Source organism: Oncorhynchus clarkii, chromosome 30, assembly GCF_045791955.1.
Source record: "Oncorhynchus clarkii lewisi isolate Uvic-CL-2024 chromosome 30, UVic_Ocla_1.0, whole genome shotgun sequence".
NCBI lineage: Eukaryota > Metazoa > Chordata > Actinopteri > Salmoniformes > Salmonidae > Oncorhynchus > Oncorhynchus clarkii.
The window spans coordinates 31,202,241-31,223,534 of record NC_092176.1 but is presented as its reverse complement, the minus strand read 5'-3'; the positions used below and the strand labels follow the sequence as shown (position 1 = coordinate 31,223,534).

The 21,294-nt window shown below is 42.3% G+C and overlaps 3 protein-coding genes across 5 annotated transcripts; 1 reads left to right on the top strand and 2 right to left on the bottom strand.

Moving 5' to 3' along the window:
- Nucleotides 1–3,755: 3,755 nt before the first annotated feature.
- On the bottom strand, nt 3,756–14,434 carry LOC139389861 (E3 ubiquitin-protein ligase ARK2C-like). 3 transcript variants are annotated; one of them, XM_071136853.1, is made up of 8 exons: nt 14,237–14,434; nt 9,112–12,593; nt 8,751–8,861; nt 7,063–7,192; nt 6,688–6,792; nt 6,259–6,354; nt 5,572–5,675; nt 3,756–5,437 (listed from the first exon to the last, which is right to left on the bottom strand). In XM_071136853.1, exons 2-8 carry the CDS (start codon nt 9,333–9,335, stop codon nt 5,320–5,322), a joined length of 888 nt encoding a protein of 295 aa, XP_070992954.1. In that variant the 5' UTR covers nt 9,336–12,593; nt 14,237–14,434; the 3' UTR covers nt 3,756–5,319. The 3 variants fall into 3 exon arrangements, with proteins under 3 accessions (XP_070992954.1, XP_070992952.1, XP_070992953.1); XM_071136851.1 differs by having other exon boundaries at nt 9,112–9,433; nt 14,237–14,424; XM_071136852.1 differs by having other exon boundaries at nt 8,751–8,858; nt 9,112–9,433; nt 14,237–14,424.
- Nucleotides 14,435–14,607: 173 nt separating this feature from the next.
- On the top strand, nt 14,608–19,463 carry LOC139389860 (ATP synthase subunit alpha, mitochondrial-like). The gene is made up of 11 exons (XM_071136850.1): nt 14,608–14,829; nt 15,514–15,592; nt 15,968–16,137; nt 16,256–16,429; nt 16,676–16,842; nt 17,376–17,676; nt 17,814–18,038; nt 18,129–18,236; nt 18,382–18,526; nt 18,621–18,771; nt 18,895–19,463. The coding sequence occupies exons 1-11, from the start codon at nt 14,770–14,772 to the stop codon at nt 18,971–18,973; spliced, it is 1,659 nt and encodes a 552-aa protein (XP_070992951.1). The 5' UTR covers nt 14,608–14,769; the 3' UTR covers nt 18,974–19,463.
- Nucleotides 19,464–20,275: 812 nt separating this feature from the next.
- Nucleotides 20,276–20,953, bottom strand: LOC139389523 (piggyBac transposable element-derived protein 4-like). The gene is made up of 2 exons (XM_071136342.1): nt 20,674–20,953; nt 20,276–20,574 (listed from the first exon to the last, which is right to left on the bottom strand). The coding sequence occupies exons 1-2, from the start codon at nt 20,951–20,953 to the stop codon at nt 20,276–20,278; spliced, it is 579 nt and encodes a 192-aa protein (XP_070992443.1).
- Between the last annotated feature and the right edge of the window lie 341 nt (nt 20,954–21,294).

Here is a 21,294-nt window from a genome sequence, read left to right as displayed (position 1 = left end):
ATTCCCATTGGGGTACCACTCAGACCGTTTACTATTGAACAACAATTGTCTGCTCCCCCCCCCCCCCCCCGCTCCTTGAAAACAGCAGCTCTACCCTTTAGCTCAGTCTGAATGTTGCCTGTAATCCATGGTTTCTGGTTGCGGTATGTACATACAGTCAATGTGGGGACGAGGTCCTCGATGCACTTATTGATAAAGCCAGTGACTGATGTGTTGTACTCCTCGGTGTTTCCTCCGACACATTGGTGCAGCTGGCTTCCGGGTTGGATGGGCGTTGTCAAGAAGCAGTGCGGCTTGGTTGGGTTGTGTTTCGGAGGACGCATGGATCTCGACCTTCGCCTCTCCCGAGTCCGTACGGGAGTTGCAGCGATAAGACAAGACTGTAACTACAACCAATTGGATACCATGAAATTGGGGAGAAAAAAAGGGGTGAAAATAAAGAAAGAAAAAATAAATGAGGTAAAACTGATTTAAGTTTCCCTGCATTAAAGTCCCCGGCCACTAGGAGCGCCGCCTCTGGATGAGCGTTTTCCTGTTTGCTTATGGCAGAATACAGCTCTTTTAGTGCGGTATTACTACCAGCCTCGTCTATCGTGGTATGTAGACAGCTATGAAAAATACAGATGAAAACTCTCTAGGTAAATACATTTTTTGAAAAATGTAATCATCCTTAAAACAGGTCTTTTCAGCATTTTAGGGAGTTTATTTGAAAAACACATAGAAAAAGATCATATACAATCAGACAATAAATAAAACAGGAGACAGAACAGTTTGGGTTAAGCTATGCAAGTTTTTGCATCCTCATTAGTAATAAATACAGTACAAAATCCATCAAAAGTGAACCTAAAGATTTTCCACAACATTCACTGATCCATGTTATTCTTCATTAAAATGTAGCTATTGCTTTTCATATTATTGGTAAATACTTCTAGTGTCTATAAAATACTCCAGCTCATAACACATTGCGCAGTTACAGCAAAACAGCAGTGTGTTGTACAAAGATGGCCACTTCCCTTTAAATCACTGGCAGGTTAGTTTAAACAACAGTTTATCAGCAGCAAAGAAACATATCTGTAATATTCAAGAAGGTACAGCCTCATATTAAACACGTCTACAGCTTCACCCATGTGCACATATGAAAACCTGAGGAGGACATGCATTAGAAAGCTTGTGCTTTAGGATTCTACTGTTCATTCCCCTTCACCAGCTTGAGTTATTATACTATACAGTTTTCCTCTGCAGTAACAACCCAGTATACGGTCTGCAGAGGACAAAGTTAAGGCCAGGTTGTCACTATTTACCACATCCAAAGTCATAAAAACTGTCTACTTCTACAATTTCTCATGTCCTGATGATGGTCGACTGACCGAAAGCTCAGCTAAAATTCAAATACATTTGCATCTGACTGGAAGTGTGCAGAGACTTTTTCCTGTTTCTACAATAGATCTAAAATGTGATTCTAAACTTTACCCGGTCCACACTGCTAACCTTATGCCAAACCTTAAATTAATACCAAAAATATAATTTTTGTTTTCATACATTTTTATTATAAAGCCAATTTGGACTTTGTGGCTGTGGTAACTTGAGACAACCGTAAGGCCAGGAGTTTTTTTTCCAGACCATGTGACCTGACCAGGAAGTAGACATGGGATAAAGACAGTGACAGCAGGAAAAATTAAAATAAGACCAGTCAGCTTCATTCCAATGAGATATATGTAAGATGAATACATTGTTATTATTAAGAAAAAGCACACAGAAAACAGGTGGTTGGCTTATTATACCCAGGTGTAAAACTACTACCTAGAGTATCACACCAGAAAAACACAAGATCAATAGCTCAAGTTTATCATGTTAGCCACCTTCCTAACCTAACCACACAAACACAGCATTTGCCAGCAATACAAAGTACCTAATAATGCAGTTATTAATTCATATGGGAAGAGTTAACATAGCTGGACAGAGGAACGTATGCTCTGAATGGAGACACCCAATATCCAGATATAATATGGTGACATATACAACCGAGGTCAAACAAACTGTGAAACTGGTAATGATCCGGGATAAATATGAAAAATAAAAGTATCATATTTCCTCTATGCCAGTGAGGGGTTTAGCCATGCTACGAGTGCAATGACCGAGGTTTACATGCTGAAACATTTGCACCTGGTCAGTCTGTTCACTAGATTAAAGCAGAGTGTGGGAATCTTCTAAATTGAATGGAATGGAATGAAGATCAACAGCACCACGTTGGCTATAGACAGAGCCCGTTACACCTTGTCACCCTTCCAAATGACAATTCTTCTTCTGAAAAACACAACTTGCATGAAAAGCATCCCCACCAACCTATGCATAATGAGGTATCCCCCCAACATCTTGTGTTATTTCTAGATAAATAGATCTATTCAATTACGGAATCACGAGAGAAAATACATTAAATATGCCACTCCAAATGATTGTGAAATACTTAAGGCATTTCAACTCAGAGCCTCCTATGTGAAGTAGCAACCCTCCTTGTCTGTCTGTAGTTTGTTTGGATGGAAGGGATTGGACAAAGGGATGTAAAAAACACAACACACAGTCAAGTCAACCACCAAGAGAACACAAGGAAGCATGAAGATACATGTAACCGAACACAAGCTAAGCTAGAACAAGGAGACCAAACACCACCAAATCTATTTCAGACAACGCCATAGTGCATTAGCAAAACAAGCTAGATTATTGCAACAATAAATGTTTTCTGCAGCATTGCAGCCATTTCTTCAAAATGGTAAGACATGGACAAGGACTTGGTCCAATGTCCAAATTAGCATGAGTGCTCAAAACAAATTGTTAGAAAGAAAACTGAAATGAAGAAAGGACTAATAACAAATCAAATAAATATAAACACTAAGAATAATTGTTTGGTATTTTTAAATAAATGGCTTTTTCTCCCTTTACCCTCTTTCAAGTGAACTACACCAACATGATTCATGCACGATATAGGGAAAACAGCTTCCATCACTGAACAGTTTACAGTTCCTCTAGCAATACCATACGACTACCATCATGGGGGACCATCTTACACATTCCAGAGCACAGAACAAAGGCTTACGAGTTGGATCTCTCCCTGGGACATCAGCTGTATTCTTGTATCGATAAATGGGAACAACTGAGATTGAAAGGAAGGGAACCGAAACACAATGGAGGTTGTTTGCTATGTACTGTATAAATCACATGGGCTTGTTCTGTAGGCAATAAGGTCCTGGTATACACTATCATTCAAAAGTTTGGGGTCACTTAGAAATGATCTTGTTATTGAAATATTTGTTTTAAAATTGTCTATTAAAATAACATTAAATTGATCAGAAACACAGTGTAGACATTGTTAATGTTGTAAATGACTATTGTAGTTGGAAATGGCAGATTTTTTATGGAATATCTACGTACATAGTCGTACAGAGGCCCATTATCAACAACCATCACTCCTGTGTTCCAATAGCATGTTGTGTTAGCTAATCCAAGTTTATAATTTTAAAAGGCTAATTGATCATTAGAAAAAACTTTTGCAATTATGTTAGCACAGGGGGAAACTGTTGTTCTGATTAAAGAAGCAATAAAACTGGCCTTCTTTAGACTAGTTGAGTATATGGAGCATCAGCATTTGTAGGTTCGATTACAAACTTGGATTAGCTAACACAATGTGCCATTGGAACACAGGAGTGATGGTTGCTGATAATGGGCCTCTGTAGATATCCCATTTTTAAAAATCTGCAGTTTCCAGCTACAATAGTCATTTACAACATTAACAATGTCTACACTGTATTTCTGATCAATTTTATGCTATTTTAATGGACAAAAAAAATGCTTTTCTTTCAAAAACAAGGACATTTCTAAGTGGTAGTGTATGTTAGAAAATAACTGCATTGTATTCACTCTAAATACAATACATAGACACCGCATCCTCCAGCCAATGCCAGCCTTAAAGATCGTGCTATGGATGAGGCTGTGAGTAGAAGTTGCCCATAGGCACAGTTCTATAATCAGCGTTCCTCTCAAACCAATTCTAATCTTAATTATTAGGAGGGGAGATGCAACAATGACCTAAGATCAGCATCTAAGGGAAACTTCATCCTGCTCCATGGATGAGGGAGAGAGTCATACCGTGTATGGTTCACATGCAGAGATACTGCGGACTTTTCCGTTTTTCCCCCGGTATGAATCTTGTTCTGGAGGCCGCTCTGCAGAGTGGTCACTAGCTGGCACAGCCACAAAGTCATATAAATGATTTTAAACCTAACCACACTGCTAACCCTAACCTAAAATTGTTTTAATGAATTTTTACAATGTAGCCAATTCTGACTTTGCAGCTGTTCCGTCTAGCGGAGTTCTGCCTCCAGGACAAGACTCATGACAATAAACGTCATCCTGCACAGACTTCCTACTGCTCCACAATCACAAGACAGCCCAAGCCTGCCATACAGCATGCATATCTGGGGCCTCAGTTCTAGAGTATAGAGGCCCCAATACAGCACAATACAAACCACTGAAGCCATGCCTGGTTAGCATCTCTAGCATCCACTGTGATAGCAGAGATCTACTGTACTGGAAATCCACCTATTGATTGGCCTTTGTACATAGCTAGCACTTCCTCATTGCCTAAAGGCTGCCTGTATGCCTATTACCCTCTTTTAAAGAAGACTATTTCCCCATTTTGTATTTTTTCCCACCTTATTTCTTAAAGTGGGATTTTTCCTTGCTACACCACACTGTCACCCTGTTAAATACTGGTGATCAATAACAAGACTACTACACTCCATAACACCATATGTATTAGGCCACAGAAGCTCATTTCAAGAAACATCCCACTGCTGATTTCATATCTTGTCATGTTTCACACAGATGTGCTGTAGCTAGAGCTCAGTATTTTGGGTTTCATCAAGAGGGAGTGAGACCAGTACACATATACAAACCCAACAACACAACACACACGCTCGCTAGGTGGTTTAATGGAGGATCTCATCTCTGAGTGTATGGAGAAGCTAATGCTACGGTGCAAAACCCTGATGGAGACTCAAGGCCCTGCAAATCTGTCCATACATTCTGGCACCCTTCTGCCTCTCTTCTTCATCCATCCATCCATCCATCGGCCTCTTTTGTTTCTCTATTGTTTGGATCAGTGTGTTTTTTTAATCCCTCTCACCTCCCCTCCCGCTCATTGTCTTCCTCAGCTGGCTCAGAAGGCAGGCTCATATGTGATGCAGATGGGAAGGGGGACGTTTGGCAGAGCTCCCCCTAAGGATGAGGTGGGGTTTTACAAGATGGGGGCAGGGAAAGGAGGCATCAGCTGTCTGGTGCCAGCTGGGTCTCAATGTCCACCCTGCATATGGGGCATTTCCTACTGGTGGCCAGCCACTGGTCCACACACGCCTGGTGGAAGAGATGCATGCAGGGTAATCTCCTGGTGGTGGAGGAAGAGGATGAAGAGTGTTAATATGAATTACCATAGATACAGAGATCTGCAAACTGTAGTCTGTTTTGGCACCAAAATTACCATGACAATAACATTGTCATTAGCATTGTGACTAGACCCACCTGACATCCTCTCCATCCTCCAGCATTGATAGACAGATGGTACACTTCTCATCTGTATCCAGTTCCTCATCCACCAGCCCGAGCTTCAGGTCCTGAGGTATCCTCTGGAAAATAAAATATACAAAAAAATGAATTACAAAAAGCAATATGCATATTTTCAAATTTAACTCAATTTAATTCGCTAAGTTTTGATAGTTCACATGAAAAGAGAAAGATGCTTGAAGTCCACATATTGTAGTTCAGATACATGACTAGGTATGCAATGACAAACCCAGTTTAATACCATCTCCCTTATATCTAATGCAAATACTGCTGACACAACTAAAAAGTGTGCTTCAGGTTCCAGTCTCAATGAATCACTAAAATGTCATGCATGCCTATGATTCCTTCAGTATATTCAAATAATTCTCACAAGACTCACACAGCTTTATAATAATGTGTCCTTTCACCTGCTAGAGGAGTCATCTGTGGTCTTAAATTGGGTACACTCCAAACCATCTGACTGTTGTGTAAATAACAAGTCCATTTGGACTGCAAGGAGACAGGATTCCTTGGAGAGATTTTTGGCTAACAATGACCTAAAATGAGACGGCAGTGTTCGTCCGTGTCATTCTGTTCTATTGTGCTTTATTCAATGTTCTGCCTCAGTACATCCGTTACAGACACGACCTGAGGGCATATTCTTACCTTCTTGTATTTGTGAGGGTAGGTAAACCTTTCAATAGTGGTCTGGACAGCCCCTCGGTTCACACTGCCCAACCTGTCCTCCAGCTGCAGTAGCTCCTACAGGCAACACATGTGGAAAGACTGTTAAACATCTGGAACAAGCATTTGTCTCTACCTCAAGACACTTCATTAATACTGGCTCTTATTTCAGTCCGATAAAAACAACAAATGAACAAAGCAAAATAAAACAATAGGTTTTCAATTCAGAAGCATCTGGAAAACAGAACTCGTGGAAAAGAGAAGAGCAGTCCCACATGAGGCTGTCTACAGCATTGGAGGCAGGGACAGAGGCGTGAGGACAGCCGTGTGATTACCAGAGTGTGTGTGTGTGTCGGGGTGAGAGTGTGACTGGGTTGACTGGAGTTAGCCGTGTGACTGGGATTACAGTACCTCATAGCTCTCTCTCACAGCTGATGCGTGGCGGGAGGGGTTGAGGCCCTGCAGAGCCAGCAGGTGTAACTGAGGATACGGGTAGTTTCTGATCTCATGGACAACCTAGAGAGAACATACAGAGAGACAGTAAGGGAGTAATCTGGATACATTCTCCTCAACTCTGAGAAAATATCTTTGAATTTCATACAGATGCCAGCCATCCCTAAACCCAGTCTCTACAATGATCTATGGTGTAAAGACCAAATCAAAGACTACGGGTGGTACAACAAATATGGATGCCATGATTGCACAGATCATTGAACATCGCTTTAATTGTAAATGTACATTCTGTTCATTTAAATATTATGGCAAAAAGAGTTGTGATGATCTCACCACTTGGGTGGAGGCATTGTTCCTGGGGAAGTGATGCATCCTGGGAGATGTCAGGTAGTGATGGTAGTGCTGGGGCAGTGGGCGGACGTGGTACTGAGGAGGAGGGAGCCCCGCGTCCACACTCAAATCCCTGACCAAATACACAACAGAGGAGGAGAGATAAGAGAGAAACCAGTTAAACACAGACCCAACAAAAATCATTAACATTGATTGTCCTTGGATTCCCTACAGAGGGTAGTGCGTATGGCCCAGTACATCACTGGGGCCAAGCTTCCTGCCATCCAGGACCTCTATACTAGGAGGTGTCAGAGGAAGGCCCTAAAAATCATCAAAGACTCCAGCCACCCTAGTCATAGACTGTTCTCTCTGCTACCGCACGGCAAGCGGTACCGGAGAGCCAAGTCTAGGTCTAAAAGGCTTCTTGAAAATAAAAGAGAGCCGCACACTCTAGGAGCTCAGATGCAAACATTTTCGACAGCCAAGCTGTCTTCATCAGGGTTTGATCACAAACGCTGCGGGATGACTCATTTATATAGTGTCAAAAGACACAGGTGTCTGTAATCATGGCCAAGAGTGGCCTAATATCATTGGTTAATTATCAAATATTAAAATGGCATACAAAGAACAGCATACAAACAATAAATGGATAGCATACGATCATAAATTCATTTTAGACTACACAAGCTTACAAACAATTACAATGGCAAAGTCACAATAATCACAAGAATGGCTTCAGATCAAAGTCTACGTTGAGACCGAAGGGAGCAAGGGTCTTTAAGTTAAAGATCCAGGCAGCCTCTCGTTTTAACAATAAATTATCAAGTTCACCCCCTCTCCTAGGGAGGGTGACATGTTCGATGCCAATATAACGCAGAGACGAAATTGAGTGGCCTGCCTCCAAGAGGCTTCTTAACAGCTTCCACCCCCAAGCCATAAGACTCCTGAACAGCTAATCAAAGGGCTACCCAGACTATTTGCATTGTCCCCCCCCTCCCCCTCTTTTACGCTGCTGCTACTCTCTGTTTATTATCTACCTATAGTCACTTTAACTCTACCAACATGTACATATTACCTCAATTTACGTCGACTGACCCACACATTGACTCTGTACTGGTAGCCCCTGTATATAGCCTTGCTACTGTAATTTTACTGCTGCTCTTTATTTTTTACTTAACAGTTATTTTTCTTAAAACTGTATTGTTGGTTAAGGGCTTGTAAAGTCAGCATTTCACTGTAAGGTCTACCTACACCTGTTGTATTCGGCGCATGTGACAAATAATCCATCATGCCTGTGGGAACAGGTGACTCAAATTAGAAAATTAAGATTATCCACAGTCCAGGAGTAATGTTTGAGACTTAAATGGATACCTCAGTATTTTGTCAACTTCCCCGGAGTAAGATGCACTCGTGGATGCCATTTTTACTGGACTGTGTCCAGTAAGAAGGAAGTTAGAGCTAGTTTTGCTAGCCAATGCTAACTAGAGTTAACACAATGACTGGAAGTCTATGGGCATCTGCTAGAATGCTACCTCTAACTTCCTTCGTACTGGACATAAATGGTATACAAATGGTATCCACAAGTTCATCTGACTCTTGGGAAGTAGATAAAGGGCATATTTGCCAAAATCCCAAAGTATCCCTTTAACAATGAAGCCACATTATTGTATGAGTGCAAGCTGGCGTCTTACCAGTCTGTGCCTTCAGCCAGGTAGCGAGGCTGCTGGGCCGCAGGCTGTGGGGGGATGTGGAGGGCGGGAGCAAACTCGTAACCCGGCCGCAGTCTGTGGGGCTGGTGTCTGCTGACAGGACAACCAAAAAAGGTTTCTGTGCACATCATATTCCATGCCATATGTTGTGTGGATCTACAGATCCAATGGAAATGTCAACTCAACTTTAAAGCACTTTTGAGGTGTGAAAACACATGCCAAACTGAACTACCCCTCAAATATACTGTAGTTGTTAATACAAACCTTGACTTTTCTATAGCTTATGGAGGTACCCAAGTTACTATGGGAGTGCCGTGCTTAGCCAGAAACCAGGTCCCCATACCTGGAAGGTGGCATGATGCGCCGGTGCTGGGTCTCTAGGATCTGCTGCTGGAGGAGGTACTGCTGGTGTAAGGCCTGAGGTAGGAAAGGGGGGGCAGAAATGTCCTGGAACTGGGGTGTGGGGGGTAGGGGGTTGAGGGGCGGGTGGAGCTGGGGAGAATGCTGATGGCCAGGGGGAGCCAGGTGGGGGTTGATGCCCGACTGGGGCTGACCTGGGTGGGGCATTGGGAAGTCAATGGGCAGCTGGGCCTGGGGGCCTAGCTGGAAGTGCCGACAAGAGGTAGCATGGCTATGCTGCTGCTGCTGCCGGTTAAAGTGGGATCCTGTGGAAACAATGAGAGGGAGTCAGACACCTGAGAGAGAAACGGTAGGTTAGAATTTATTGTGTATGTGACATGGAGTGTGTGTTTGTGTGATGTAATTGTGTTTCTGTAGGAGGATCTTTACAAAAGCCCTAACTCTTACCTATGGTGAAACTTACATCGGGGGATAGGGAGATGTGGTGAAGTAACACATTCAAACCTGCATGGAAAATGTTAATACTTCCAAACACGGTCTATTATGGCATCATGTGACATTTGACCTTCTGGTTGGATTCTCACCTCTGGACATCTGACTCTTCGGCATTGTGCGTGCCCAGGATTGTGCATTTAAATTGTGTAACAGAGTGCTTTTTAAATTAATCTAGTTTTAAAATCTAGGGGTACCGGTAAAATATCTGAATGACCTTGAATCCCTTTGATAGAAATGCTGCCAGAAATGTTCTCCAACTTCAAGATCTACAGTGTGACATTCACATGAATGACATCATTGATCCACAGTGGGACAAAAGGCAGAATGTCTATTCCTAAGATGTTTATTTTTTTATGACACAAACGGTTCATCCTTTATAAATCACTGAGGATTTTAACAATGTGATAGCATTGCTGTGAGTGTGTCCTTTTTCTGATAACTGTTTCCCTTGCTGAACTGTGGGTAACATTATATAGCACAACATCAATGATGTGTCTGTTTATACATCACTACCCAGAAATATCTAACAGCAAATGCCAAGATGTGTAATATCTATGAGCACGAGTCAAGGCCAAGGCCACATAAAGCCTACAACATGTGTCGATCTCCTTCAAGAAATCAATTAAAATACTGCCTAGGCCTGTATCTTACTCTCACTGACACACACTGCTACCCAAACTTTTCCCCATGCATAGATTTGTTGGTGCAGAGGAAATAGCTTGACAGTACTTTCCCCTCTTCTAACCACAGCTATTTGGCAGCTGAAGAGAACAGGCTGCTGTTGAATCAGAGACTAGTACAGTGCACTACAGTTTCAGTACACTGTCTCCATACTATATAGGGCTGACAATTCTAATGGAAATAACATTGATAATTGATAGTAATGGGAATGGTTTGCAATTAGCATGAAGGTGGCCTAGGCTGCATTGTGACATTGATGGCAATATGACAAAATATGTTTGAAAGGGGAGAACACAATTTATAGGATGATATTTCGTAGTCAGTGACATGTTTTCCATTGCGGTAAATGCATTTTGGACTCGGGCAGCATGAGAAGTCCTGGAATAAGAACATCAAACAAATGTAAACTGAATCTATCCACTGAGCTATACGCAGCCTAGCACAAACATTGTGGGACGGATCTATGTATAGGCCTTTGTGAAAGTCACCTTCACCTTTTCTAACACGAAGAACATGCGAAAGTGTTGGTGGTAGAGTGGATAACACATTCAGATGAAAACAGGTGAAAGCCCTACAATTGAGAAAAAGGCAAAGTCTACATTGCATTTGGGTCATTAAGTTGGAGTAGACTTGAAGGTGCAGTGCTACAAAATGCCTTGTGAAATAGTCAAGGCTCTGTGATCTTTCAGAAACATCTGAATGGGGTGGGTTATTTTGTCTCACATTCAGCTCCTAACCAGTCACTAATCACAATGGTTAAATAATTTGATCCAAGGTTCAACTGTGGCACACTGCACTTTCAATTGTCTCAGTGGTACAATCACCATGAATGACAGGGGACAGACTCATTCAGGCCTTGTGATGATAAAAGCATTGAAATTGTCTATCTTTGTCACCGCGGGAGAGGTGGGTGGGGTGGAAGGGGGAAGGTAGGGACGAGGGGAGGGCTAAAGACAATAAATGGAAATCAGCAAGAAGCACACTGAAGGTTAGGAAAAATACTATATTCTTTATTGAAAAATATTAGTTTGTGGAATTTGTGTTTTTGTAATAATGATAATATAAACACCATGCAACAAAAATAAACAACATTGACTGAAGGCAAGGCCCACCATGCTCCATATAGGGTTAATAAGAACAGAAGCAGCATCTAATGAGCAGATGTGGTTGGCTACAGCACGGTGGGGTACATCTTTACTACAGAAAGATTACATTGGAATTTACTATTCAATGTAAAAAAAAACTAAATCATATGAATCATAATGTGACCATGCATTGAAAGTACCATTACCAGAACAAAAAGGTAAAGAGAGACCACAACCAAACAATAAAATACGTTATTACTCTACTAGAAGATTCACTGTAGCAGTGCAGGAGATAAGCATCCCTGTGAAATGGATAGCATTTTGTACTTTTGTTAGTGGGAAGGCTCATTGGGAAGTGAACAACCAGTGAGAGCATCTACACTTATAGCATTACGATTTGGTTTTGGCTTTAGTGAGCAAAAGGCCTGATAATTCAGTGTTTCAAAGATATTCATTTTCAAGAGGAACAAAAGGGTTACACAAATGGAGGCGGTTATGACAGGTTGTTGGGAACAGGTGAAGTGTACCAGTATTTATAAAATGTTGATGTGTTGTCTATTTTGAAATCACTCAGATGACCACGAGGATAACTATAATTGTGTGTGTGTGATCATATTCAATGAAATATGACAATGCATAAGCTTTACATGTAATTGTACATGTAAAAAGAATGCCAATTGGAGCAAAATATACTATTACTTAGCTACCTTTGTACAATGCATTTTCCATGGGGAAAAAATAAAGAAAATTTGCCAAATTCTGGTGTTCAGTAAAGCAGTGCAGAAATAGAATCCATGCAAAATGTATCCACTTTACAGGGATTTACAATAGGCTGTTGTCATAATCAAGACTGAATGGGAGGTACACAATGACATACATTTGATTCTCTTTAAGAGCTAAAAATGTGTTAAATCTACAACAACTTGACAAAGACAAAAAGTTATTATATAGGTGTTAGCTATTTGTTTTAGTTTTTCCACATATACTCTATGGTTGAATGATACATTTTTGTTGTTGTTATATATACACCAATGTCGTCTTCTGATGGAAAGAGGAAATGAAGAAGGGATTCAATACAGCTAAATGCAGAGAATAGGCAGAGGCCAGGCCACGCCACACCACACAGCAGCAGATGATCATTAGCTACACAATGGGAGGGACGACAAAGATCTGATAAATGCAGAATGTAGAGCCAGCCTCGAAACTATGAAACAGGAAATAAGAACAGAAATAAAAGCACAATGTGAAATAATTGATGCCACTGCATGAACTTAATATGCTACACTGTAGCCTAGACGGTTTATGCAACTTCATAAACTGGGTGGTTCACGCCCTGAATGCTGATAGCCGTGGTATATCAGACCATATACAATGTATATGACAAAATATTTAGTAATACTGCTCTAATTACTTTGGTAACCAGTTTATAATAGCAATAAGGTACCTCGGGGGTTTGTGGTAAATGGCCAATATACCACGGCTAAGGGCCGTATCCGGGCACTCCGCATTGCGTCACGGTTATGAACAGCAACTTAGCCGTGGTATATTGGCCATATACCACACACCCTCGTGCCTTATTGCTTAAGTATGTTTTGATACTGAATCAATGGGGAATTACTGTCTAAAATCAACTGGTGGATCAGCCTGGTCTCATAGACGAGACATAACATAGTAAAGGTAAACAAGGTAAATCAGGGACACTTAAATTAGTATTATATATTACGTTTAGTTAAATAAGACATACGATTACTTAAATAAAAACGAAAGTTTGTTGGTTGGTTGGTCAGGTGGGCGTATACCGTGAGCTCGAATCTCATCACAGCCAACTAGAATTTTAGCTACTCTGCAACTACTTAGCTAACCTTAATTAACCTAACTCCTGGCCGAGCTAACGTTAGCTATAATTCATAACATAGATGTTTGCATAAAATACATCATACATATCATACTAAATATGTATCGGATTTACTGCAAATACTGAATACGAAACGTTCAGACAACCTACATAGCTAGCTAAATTAGCTAACGTTACGTGTTTAAAGCTCTTCCTGACATTTTAAAATATGACAATTTAGCCTGTTTGTTAGCTAGTAGTTGCGATATAGCAAACATTCTTTAACTAGCTAGCTAATTGAATTAGTCATAAAATCCTCTTGGCAAGCAGTAAAGATGATCTTTAAATGACATCCTGGGATTAAATACATTCTCCCTACAAACAGACCGACCGAGCTAGCACTTTGTAACCAGCTAACTAACCTTCAAACAAGTTTGAACGTGTTTCACGCATTCCTCTCTGACATTTCACCACTGCCATTCATTTCAATGGCTGTGCTTATATGTATTGAAATAAAGCTGACTTACTACAATATCATGTCCAAAAATAGCTTAACGTTTAAAAAGGTAGCTAGCGTTAGCTAAATAGCATCGGTCAACGCGCGTCCATATAACAATTAGATAGCTAACGTTAGTTAGCTGTCAATAGCTACCCGAAAAGGCATATATATATATATATATATATATATATATATATATATATATATATATATATATATATGATCAGACCCATACTACCAAAATGTGTAATATGGTCGTGCAATTGTTAATAAAATGTAACGAATGAGAACATAATAGCCTTGTATGGCAAACATACTGTTTTGTCCTAGTTAGCTATCATTCGCTTTATATAGAATGGAACAGCTGTTTGGTAGCCAACTAGCTAAGACAACAACACAGTCGCTTGTTGGAATGGATCCTAAAAGAGATTTTCGACCAGGTTAGCGAGCAGCTTTAGCGATATTAAGATTAACAGGGCACACGTAATTGTTAAAGATAAATATATATAAATACCTCTATTTCTTACTGAGCCAAATACAGGAAGAACCAGATATCCGACATGCACTAAAACCATTATTGGATCCTTGTCTTGCCGCTGGGTTGATGAGAGATATAGCCCATGCAGATGGTCCGTTCCAACCTACATTCAAGCAGTTCTAGCACTGAGCTGACAGGCAACTGCTTCGTTGACAAAGCGTCGATGGATCGGTATTTTCACGTTTAGGAAATATTCAGTCCCACACATGGCCTCTAGGTTGTGTCGAATCCCCCCCAAAAAATGTCAGGCCCTTTATGATCGCTAGTGGGCGCTATTGTACCACTCATACATAGCGGTTGAAACGTGAACTCCGCTACAGTAGATGGCAGTAACGATTTGAAATGACAGGCTGTCATCACGGATGACATAAAATGAAGAAGAACGAAGCCGAAGCCCCCCCCCCCCCCCCCCCCCCCCCCCAGGTCATTCGCATACATAGAACACCATCTAAGTGAAACTAGCTGGTCTTTGCAGGTGGTGGAGGACAAGTCACATTCTCCCGTTAGAGATGTTATCCGTGCGAGTTGCAGCGGCTCTGGCCAGAAGCCTGCCCAGACGGGCTGGATTTGTGAGTATTGATTTGGTTGTTGAATGTAAGACCATTTGCATTGCACGAATTAAAATGTCAATGCAGTGGGTGTATGAAGGGTAGGCCTTTACAGGCCTCCACCTTCACGCGCTTGTCTAGAACGTCATGACCCAGCAAGGCATCTAATGCAACTCGACCTGCTGTCTTGATATTTATTTTATAACGTTACATTGCTGTTTGTAACTCATTCATTGCACATTTCATTTAGTTTTTTCCCTTTCAATGAATGCACTTATGCGCACTTCAACTACACTACGGTCCCGTAAAATGGCTGTGCTAGCTATGTAACGTTAGTTTAGCATGCTATCCGTTAGTTAGCTAAGTTCTGTGAAGGTCAGGGTCTTTCACATACAGAATGCACCGCCTTGCACAGAACAAGTTCATATAATTATAATTAGTTAACTAGTTTAGTTACTTGTTTTGAAAAATGTTTTTGTAATGGTGGTTTAACTGGCATAGCCAGCTGTCAAAAGAGAGGACATCTTGCGGACAACCTAGCTAACTAACAACCCTTGGGCTAATGCCTTGGGGCAAATGTTTTGATTTCAGTTCATTGTAACGCAGCTAGCGATTCCAATATACATAGTACGATTTATTTCCCATTGCATCAGTACAATAGCACTTGTCTTGAACAATAACTGACCATGCTTGCATTCATTCTAGGTGTCCAAGAATGTTGCCGCCGCCAGTGTAGGAGTGAATCACCTTCATACACACAGACCATGTCTTGCTGCAAAGACTGGTGCGTAAAGCGAATGATTGACTCAACGAATGACCTTTAGTTAATGACACTTACTATTTAGGTCAGAAATCCTGTTTTGCCACAAGTACCTATTTAAATGAGCAGGGGCCATCAGGATGTACACTTAAAGGTGCAGTGCGACACAATGCCTTGTAAAATAGTCTAGGCTCTGATCTTTTGGAAACATCTGTTTGGGATGGGTAATTTTTTTTATGTCACATTCAGCTCCTAACCAGTCACTATCAATTGTTGCTATTTCTCCCTGTACAAACATATAAAAGGGATTCCTCTATGGCTATATTATACTAACAAAAATGAGGAGTTATGTTGACTGTCAAGTTGAGTCCATATTTTGATGAGTGGGTTGTCTCCCAGGCACGGCTGAGGTGTCCTCAATCTTGGAGGAGAAGATCCTGGGGGCTGACACAAGTGCTGATCTGGAGGAGACTGGCCGTGTGCTCTCCATCGGTGATGGTATTGCCAGAGTGTACGGTCTCAGGAATGTTCAGGCTGAGGAGATGGTGGAGTTCTCCTCTGGGCTCAAGGTGCTGATCTAGACCGTTTATGAATTTAACTGAACCATGTTGCATTGAAAGAGCTTCTGTTCAATCTAACCACTGTCGTCTTCATAATTTCACCATTGTCTTCTATCCTCTTTTCTAGGGTATGTCTCTGAACTTGGAGCCTGACAATGTTGGTGTTGTGGTGTTCGGTAATGACAAGCTGATCAAAGAGGGTGACATCGTGAAGAGGACTGGTGCCATCGTGGACGTGCCAGTTGGTGAAGAGTTGCTGGGTCGTGTGGTGGATGCATTGGGCAATGCCATCGATGGAAAGGTGAGGGCAGATTTGTAAAAAATAGATGTTAAATTCTAGTTATTATTAGAATAGGACTTTTGTACATTGAGAATGAATGCGAAATAGAATGTATTTTTATACTCAAACCCCTTGAACACCACATAAGAAACAGGATCTCCTGTCTGATCCTTTCGGATCGAGTCCTTGGGTTGTGATTAGAGGTTGACTACAGCCTGGGCATATCAGGTCTGATCAGAATGACATTAACCCTACCATGTCCCTCAGGGTCCTCTTGGGTCTAGCATCCGTAGGCGTGTGGGTCTGAAGGCCCCTGGCATCATCCCCCGTATCTCTGTGAAGGAACCGATGCAGACTGGCATCAAGGCCGTGGACAGCCTGGTGCCCATTGGGCGTGGCCAGCGTGAGCTGATCATCGGTGACCGGCAGACTGGGTAAACACAGATGGCCAGATGCCATCTTAGAAAATACCTCTATTCCTTTAGTAGGGCTAACTGGGGATTGAGCATAGAGGTCGTCTGATTAATTGGCATGGCCGATAAATCAGGGACAATTTTAAGTTTTCATAACAATCGGTAATCTGCATTTTTGGAGATGGTTTTTTTATAAGATAAGTTTAATGCTAGCTAGCAACTTCCCTTGACTCCGTGCTGCACTCGTGTAACAGGTGGTCAGCCTGCCACGCAGTTTCCTTGTGGAATGCAATGTAATCGGCCATAATCGGCATCCAAAAACAGATTATGTAAACTTGAAATGGGCCCTAATTAATCCGACTTCTAATTTCAACCAATTGCTACTGCCTTTCATTCTACTTAGAAACCATGCCTTCATAATTGCTGTAATTATTAGCCATCATATGAGTTTCCATTCTACTGCTGCGTCTTTTCAGATTTGATTCCCCAGACGCTCCAGAGCACAAGTATACCAGCAAAGTAATCTAATACAAATTCCTTTTCCAATCTAACAGCAAAACCGCTATTGCCATTGACACCATCATCAACCAGCGACGTTTCAACGAAGGCAAAGATGAGAAGAAGAAGCTGTACTGTATCTACGTTGCCATTGGCCAGAAGAGATCCACTGTGGCGCAGCTGGTGAAGAGGTTGACTGATGCTGATGCTATGAAGTACACCATTGTGGTTTCTGCTACAGCCTCTGATGCTGCTCCCCTGCAGTACTTGGCCCCCTACTCAGGCTGCTCCATGGGAGAGTTCTTCAGGGACAATGGCAAGCATGGCCTCATCATCTATGATGATTTATCCAAGCAGGTGAGAAGGGGAAGTTGGGGCTGAGTGGAGTCTTGAGTGTGATGCTACTTCATGGAGGGAAAAAATAATGAGCTGGGCTCGCACAGTGACTTCATCCATGTTCAACAGCTGTATTCTCTCCCCTCCCTACTCTCCAGGCTGTAGCCTACCGTCAGATGTCCCTGCTGCTGCGTCGTCCCCCCGGTCGTGAGGCCTACCCTGGTGATGTGTTCTACCTGCACTCCCGTCTGCTGGAGAGGGCCGCCAAGATGCACGACAACTTTGGCGGCGGCTCCCTGACCGCTCTGCCCGTCATTGAGACCCAGGCCGGAGACGTGTCTGCTTACATCCCCACCAATGTCATCTCAATCACTGATGGACAGGTGGGTGTGATGTTGACTGGAAAATACGTCCATCCACATGTCAAAGATTAATGTAATCCCTAAACAAGAGGTGTGCTCTCTCCCCGGCAGATCTTCTTGGAGACTGAGTTGTTCTACAAAGGTATCCGCCCAGCCATCAACGTGGGTCTGTCTGTGTCCAGAGTTGGATCAGCTGCCCAGACCAAGGCCATGAAGCAGGTACGAACTGTGGTTCTGAAGGAGACTGTCTTTGGATAAATGCGGATCAACTTCCTTGCAGTTCATCAGTTAGCCCACAGTATATATTTTCTTTCACTTGAATTGGTCTCCTAAATCCATGATGTAATTGGTCCTTTCTTTGTAGGTGGCTGGTACCATGAAGCTGGAGCTGGCACAGTACCGTGAGGTTGCTGCTTTCGCCCAGTTCGGCTCCGACCTGGACGCTGCCACCCAGCAGCTGCTCAACAGGGGCGTCCGTCTCACCGAGCTGCTTAAGCAGGGACAGTACTGTGAGTGTCGCCACCGGTATGCTAAGAGTTTGATATTTTTGTTGTCCGCAAGGCCCACAATTTTTATTCAAATGGGTTTCTTTCCCTCCCATAGGCCCAATGGCCATTGAGGAGCAGGTGACTGTCATCTACGCCGGTGTCAGAGGTCACTTGGACAAGATGGACCCTTCCAAGATCACCAGGTTTGAGAAGGCCTTCCTTGGGCATGTCCTCAGCCAACACCAGGACCTGCTCACCACAATCAGGTAACACACATGGGACTACCACAATGATCTGAGTTATAAGTCAACAGTGGTTAATGTTAAAATGGTAACATGCGTTGATATACACTTCATCTGAACTGATGGGGCACCCTTGTTTCTTTCCAGGACTGATGGCATGATCTCACCTACAGCTGATGCCAAACTGAAGGAGATTGTGTTGACCTTCCTCTCCAGCTTTGAATAATGTGTGAAACTGCTCCTGGTCCTTCAGTGTGCTTGCTACCTGTCTTGGCCCCCGTTGTCCTGAACCTCCATGTTGGCCAGAACCTCCATGTACAGATTTCTCCAAAGAATAAATAAAATTTTACAACCCTGGAGAGCTGTGGTAAAATGTGACTTTATGGTAGGGTGTGCAGGTCCAGCAGATTTTTTACTTGGAAGGGTATAAATGATCATGTGAGAAAAAAAGGAGAATCCCTGCATTCTGTTCTGTTGCAGTGATGTTTCACCCACTTGGGGTCTTAATATACTAAAACTACCCTAAATACAGTATCTTAACTTCGTTCATGAATTTCACTTTCATCTTGTCAGAATAAAAACAGGGTGGTCTCAAAATATATTGATTTAACAGGACATGAATTGTCATTCTTGCACCTCGTGAAAAATGCAGCACATTCAGTCAAACATGGCGCATTTCAAAATTGATTGAAATAAATCTATGGGTTTGAACCCTTGTGTGTGGTGTTCGTTTTTATTATTCACCCAATGTTAGCAGGTCTGGACCAACAACATTATTGGGTTTTTAAAACGATACAGCATAACAATTTATGTAATTAATGTTGACCCATCAATTACAGCAAAATGGACAATCCCTTACATGGTTAATATTAGCCATTCACATCTGCTAGATCACATTTATCAATAGCACTATTTGTTTTTGTAAACCAATGTATTAGAAGTAAGACATGGGTGGAATAAATCATGTTTATCTTGAACAAATATAAATGAAATTAGGTTTTCATGTGTTTATTGCTTTGAACTGAACAAATTGGAAGGACAAATTTTACATAGTATTTTATGGAACTATTAAATGAGCCCCATTGAGAATGCATTAAGGCTGGTCTACACACATGAGGGACAGAATTTAACTGTTGCAAATCTATTTCTTTCACTTGCTGCATGTGTACTGTGTCTTTCTGTCTTTGGGTCCACACACATCGCAGCGCTTCTTGTTGCTACCGGCTCCAATCTGAATACACTTATTGAGATGTTAGTAACATTCCTGAACTCACGTAGTTACAGCAGGCCAATGTAGGAGAGTCAGACACACGCACATACTTCCGGTATTGGAGTTGTTGCTTCTGTAGGTTGGGCGGATGGGGCACCAGCATCCTCACGATGGCTGCGGAAGCTGGGGTCCTTGGGATATGTTGCTTCCTCTGGATTTGAGGTCTTACCAATGCCTTGCCCAGCCCCTTGAAAAAGCCCCCTCTGGAGCTTCCCTCTGTTCCAATATGGGTTCAACGCCATCCAGATGACAAACGTGTCATGTCAAGATGTTGAATATCACAAGAGGCCAGCGTAGGGTTCTACTTCTGCAGCTGTAGCCAGTCACCAGCTTGTCTACATTTTCCACCCCTCCTTTTGTGGCATTGTAATCCATTATGATTTCTGTTTTTTGATGCTCCTGGCCACAGATTCTCCCATCCCTATGCAGCGTACTCATGAGTACCACATTTTTGCCTTTCTTTGGCACGTAGGACACTAGGGATATGTCGGCCATGAACACAAACTTAGAGGAATCGATAGGCCTGTTCCGTGTATTCATCAGCTGAGGTGCGAGTTCTGGCTTGCTTTTTTGTACTGTTCCTACCATCGTCAGCTTCCTCTTGAGCTTCTGTCCCAGCTTATGTGAAGTGAAAAAGTTATTGCAGGTGATGTGACCACGGAGTCCCTGTGTCACGTCCAGAATAACCCGTATCCCTTGGTTCTTCTCAGGGGCTCCTCCATCTGGCTTCCCCGTATACACTTGCAAGTTCCACGCATATGATGAACCAGCATCACAGGCAGCCCAGTTCTTGATTTCATATTTTGTGGGTTTAGACAGTATGTACTGCCTGAAGGGGCAGCGACCCATAAATGGCATAAGCTGCTCATCAACAGTAATGTTGGGCGCAGGGCTGCTGATGGGCTGGTCCTGGGTCTGGCTGAGAGTCAATCTCATCCTCTTCTTCCAACTCACTGTCAGACTCTTTTTGGAAAATTCTTCACCTCCAAAGTGGAAGACGCTCCTTCCACACTAGCTTCTCTCTCTGCAAGAGTAGAGATTATTTTTGCCATACTGACTGATTGTGGTAAGGAGCCACACATGCAAAGCTATTTATTAGCTGTGTCCCTCCCCCAATTTGCACCTGGCTGGGGTAGGTTGCGGGAAAATATTGCATTTTTTACAATGTATCCAAATAATGTATTGAAATAATGTATTGTAGTAACATTGTGCAGGTTCCTGCAAGTCATTGTGTAGTTTCACACACTACAAAGGGTAAAGAGTGCGAGAAAAGCGGC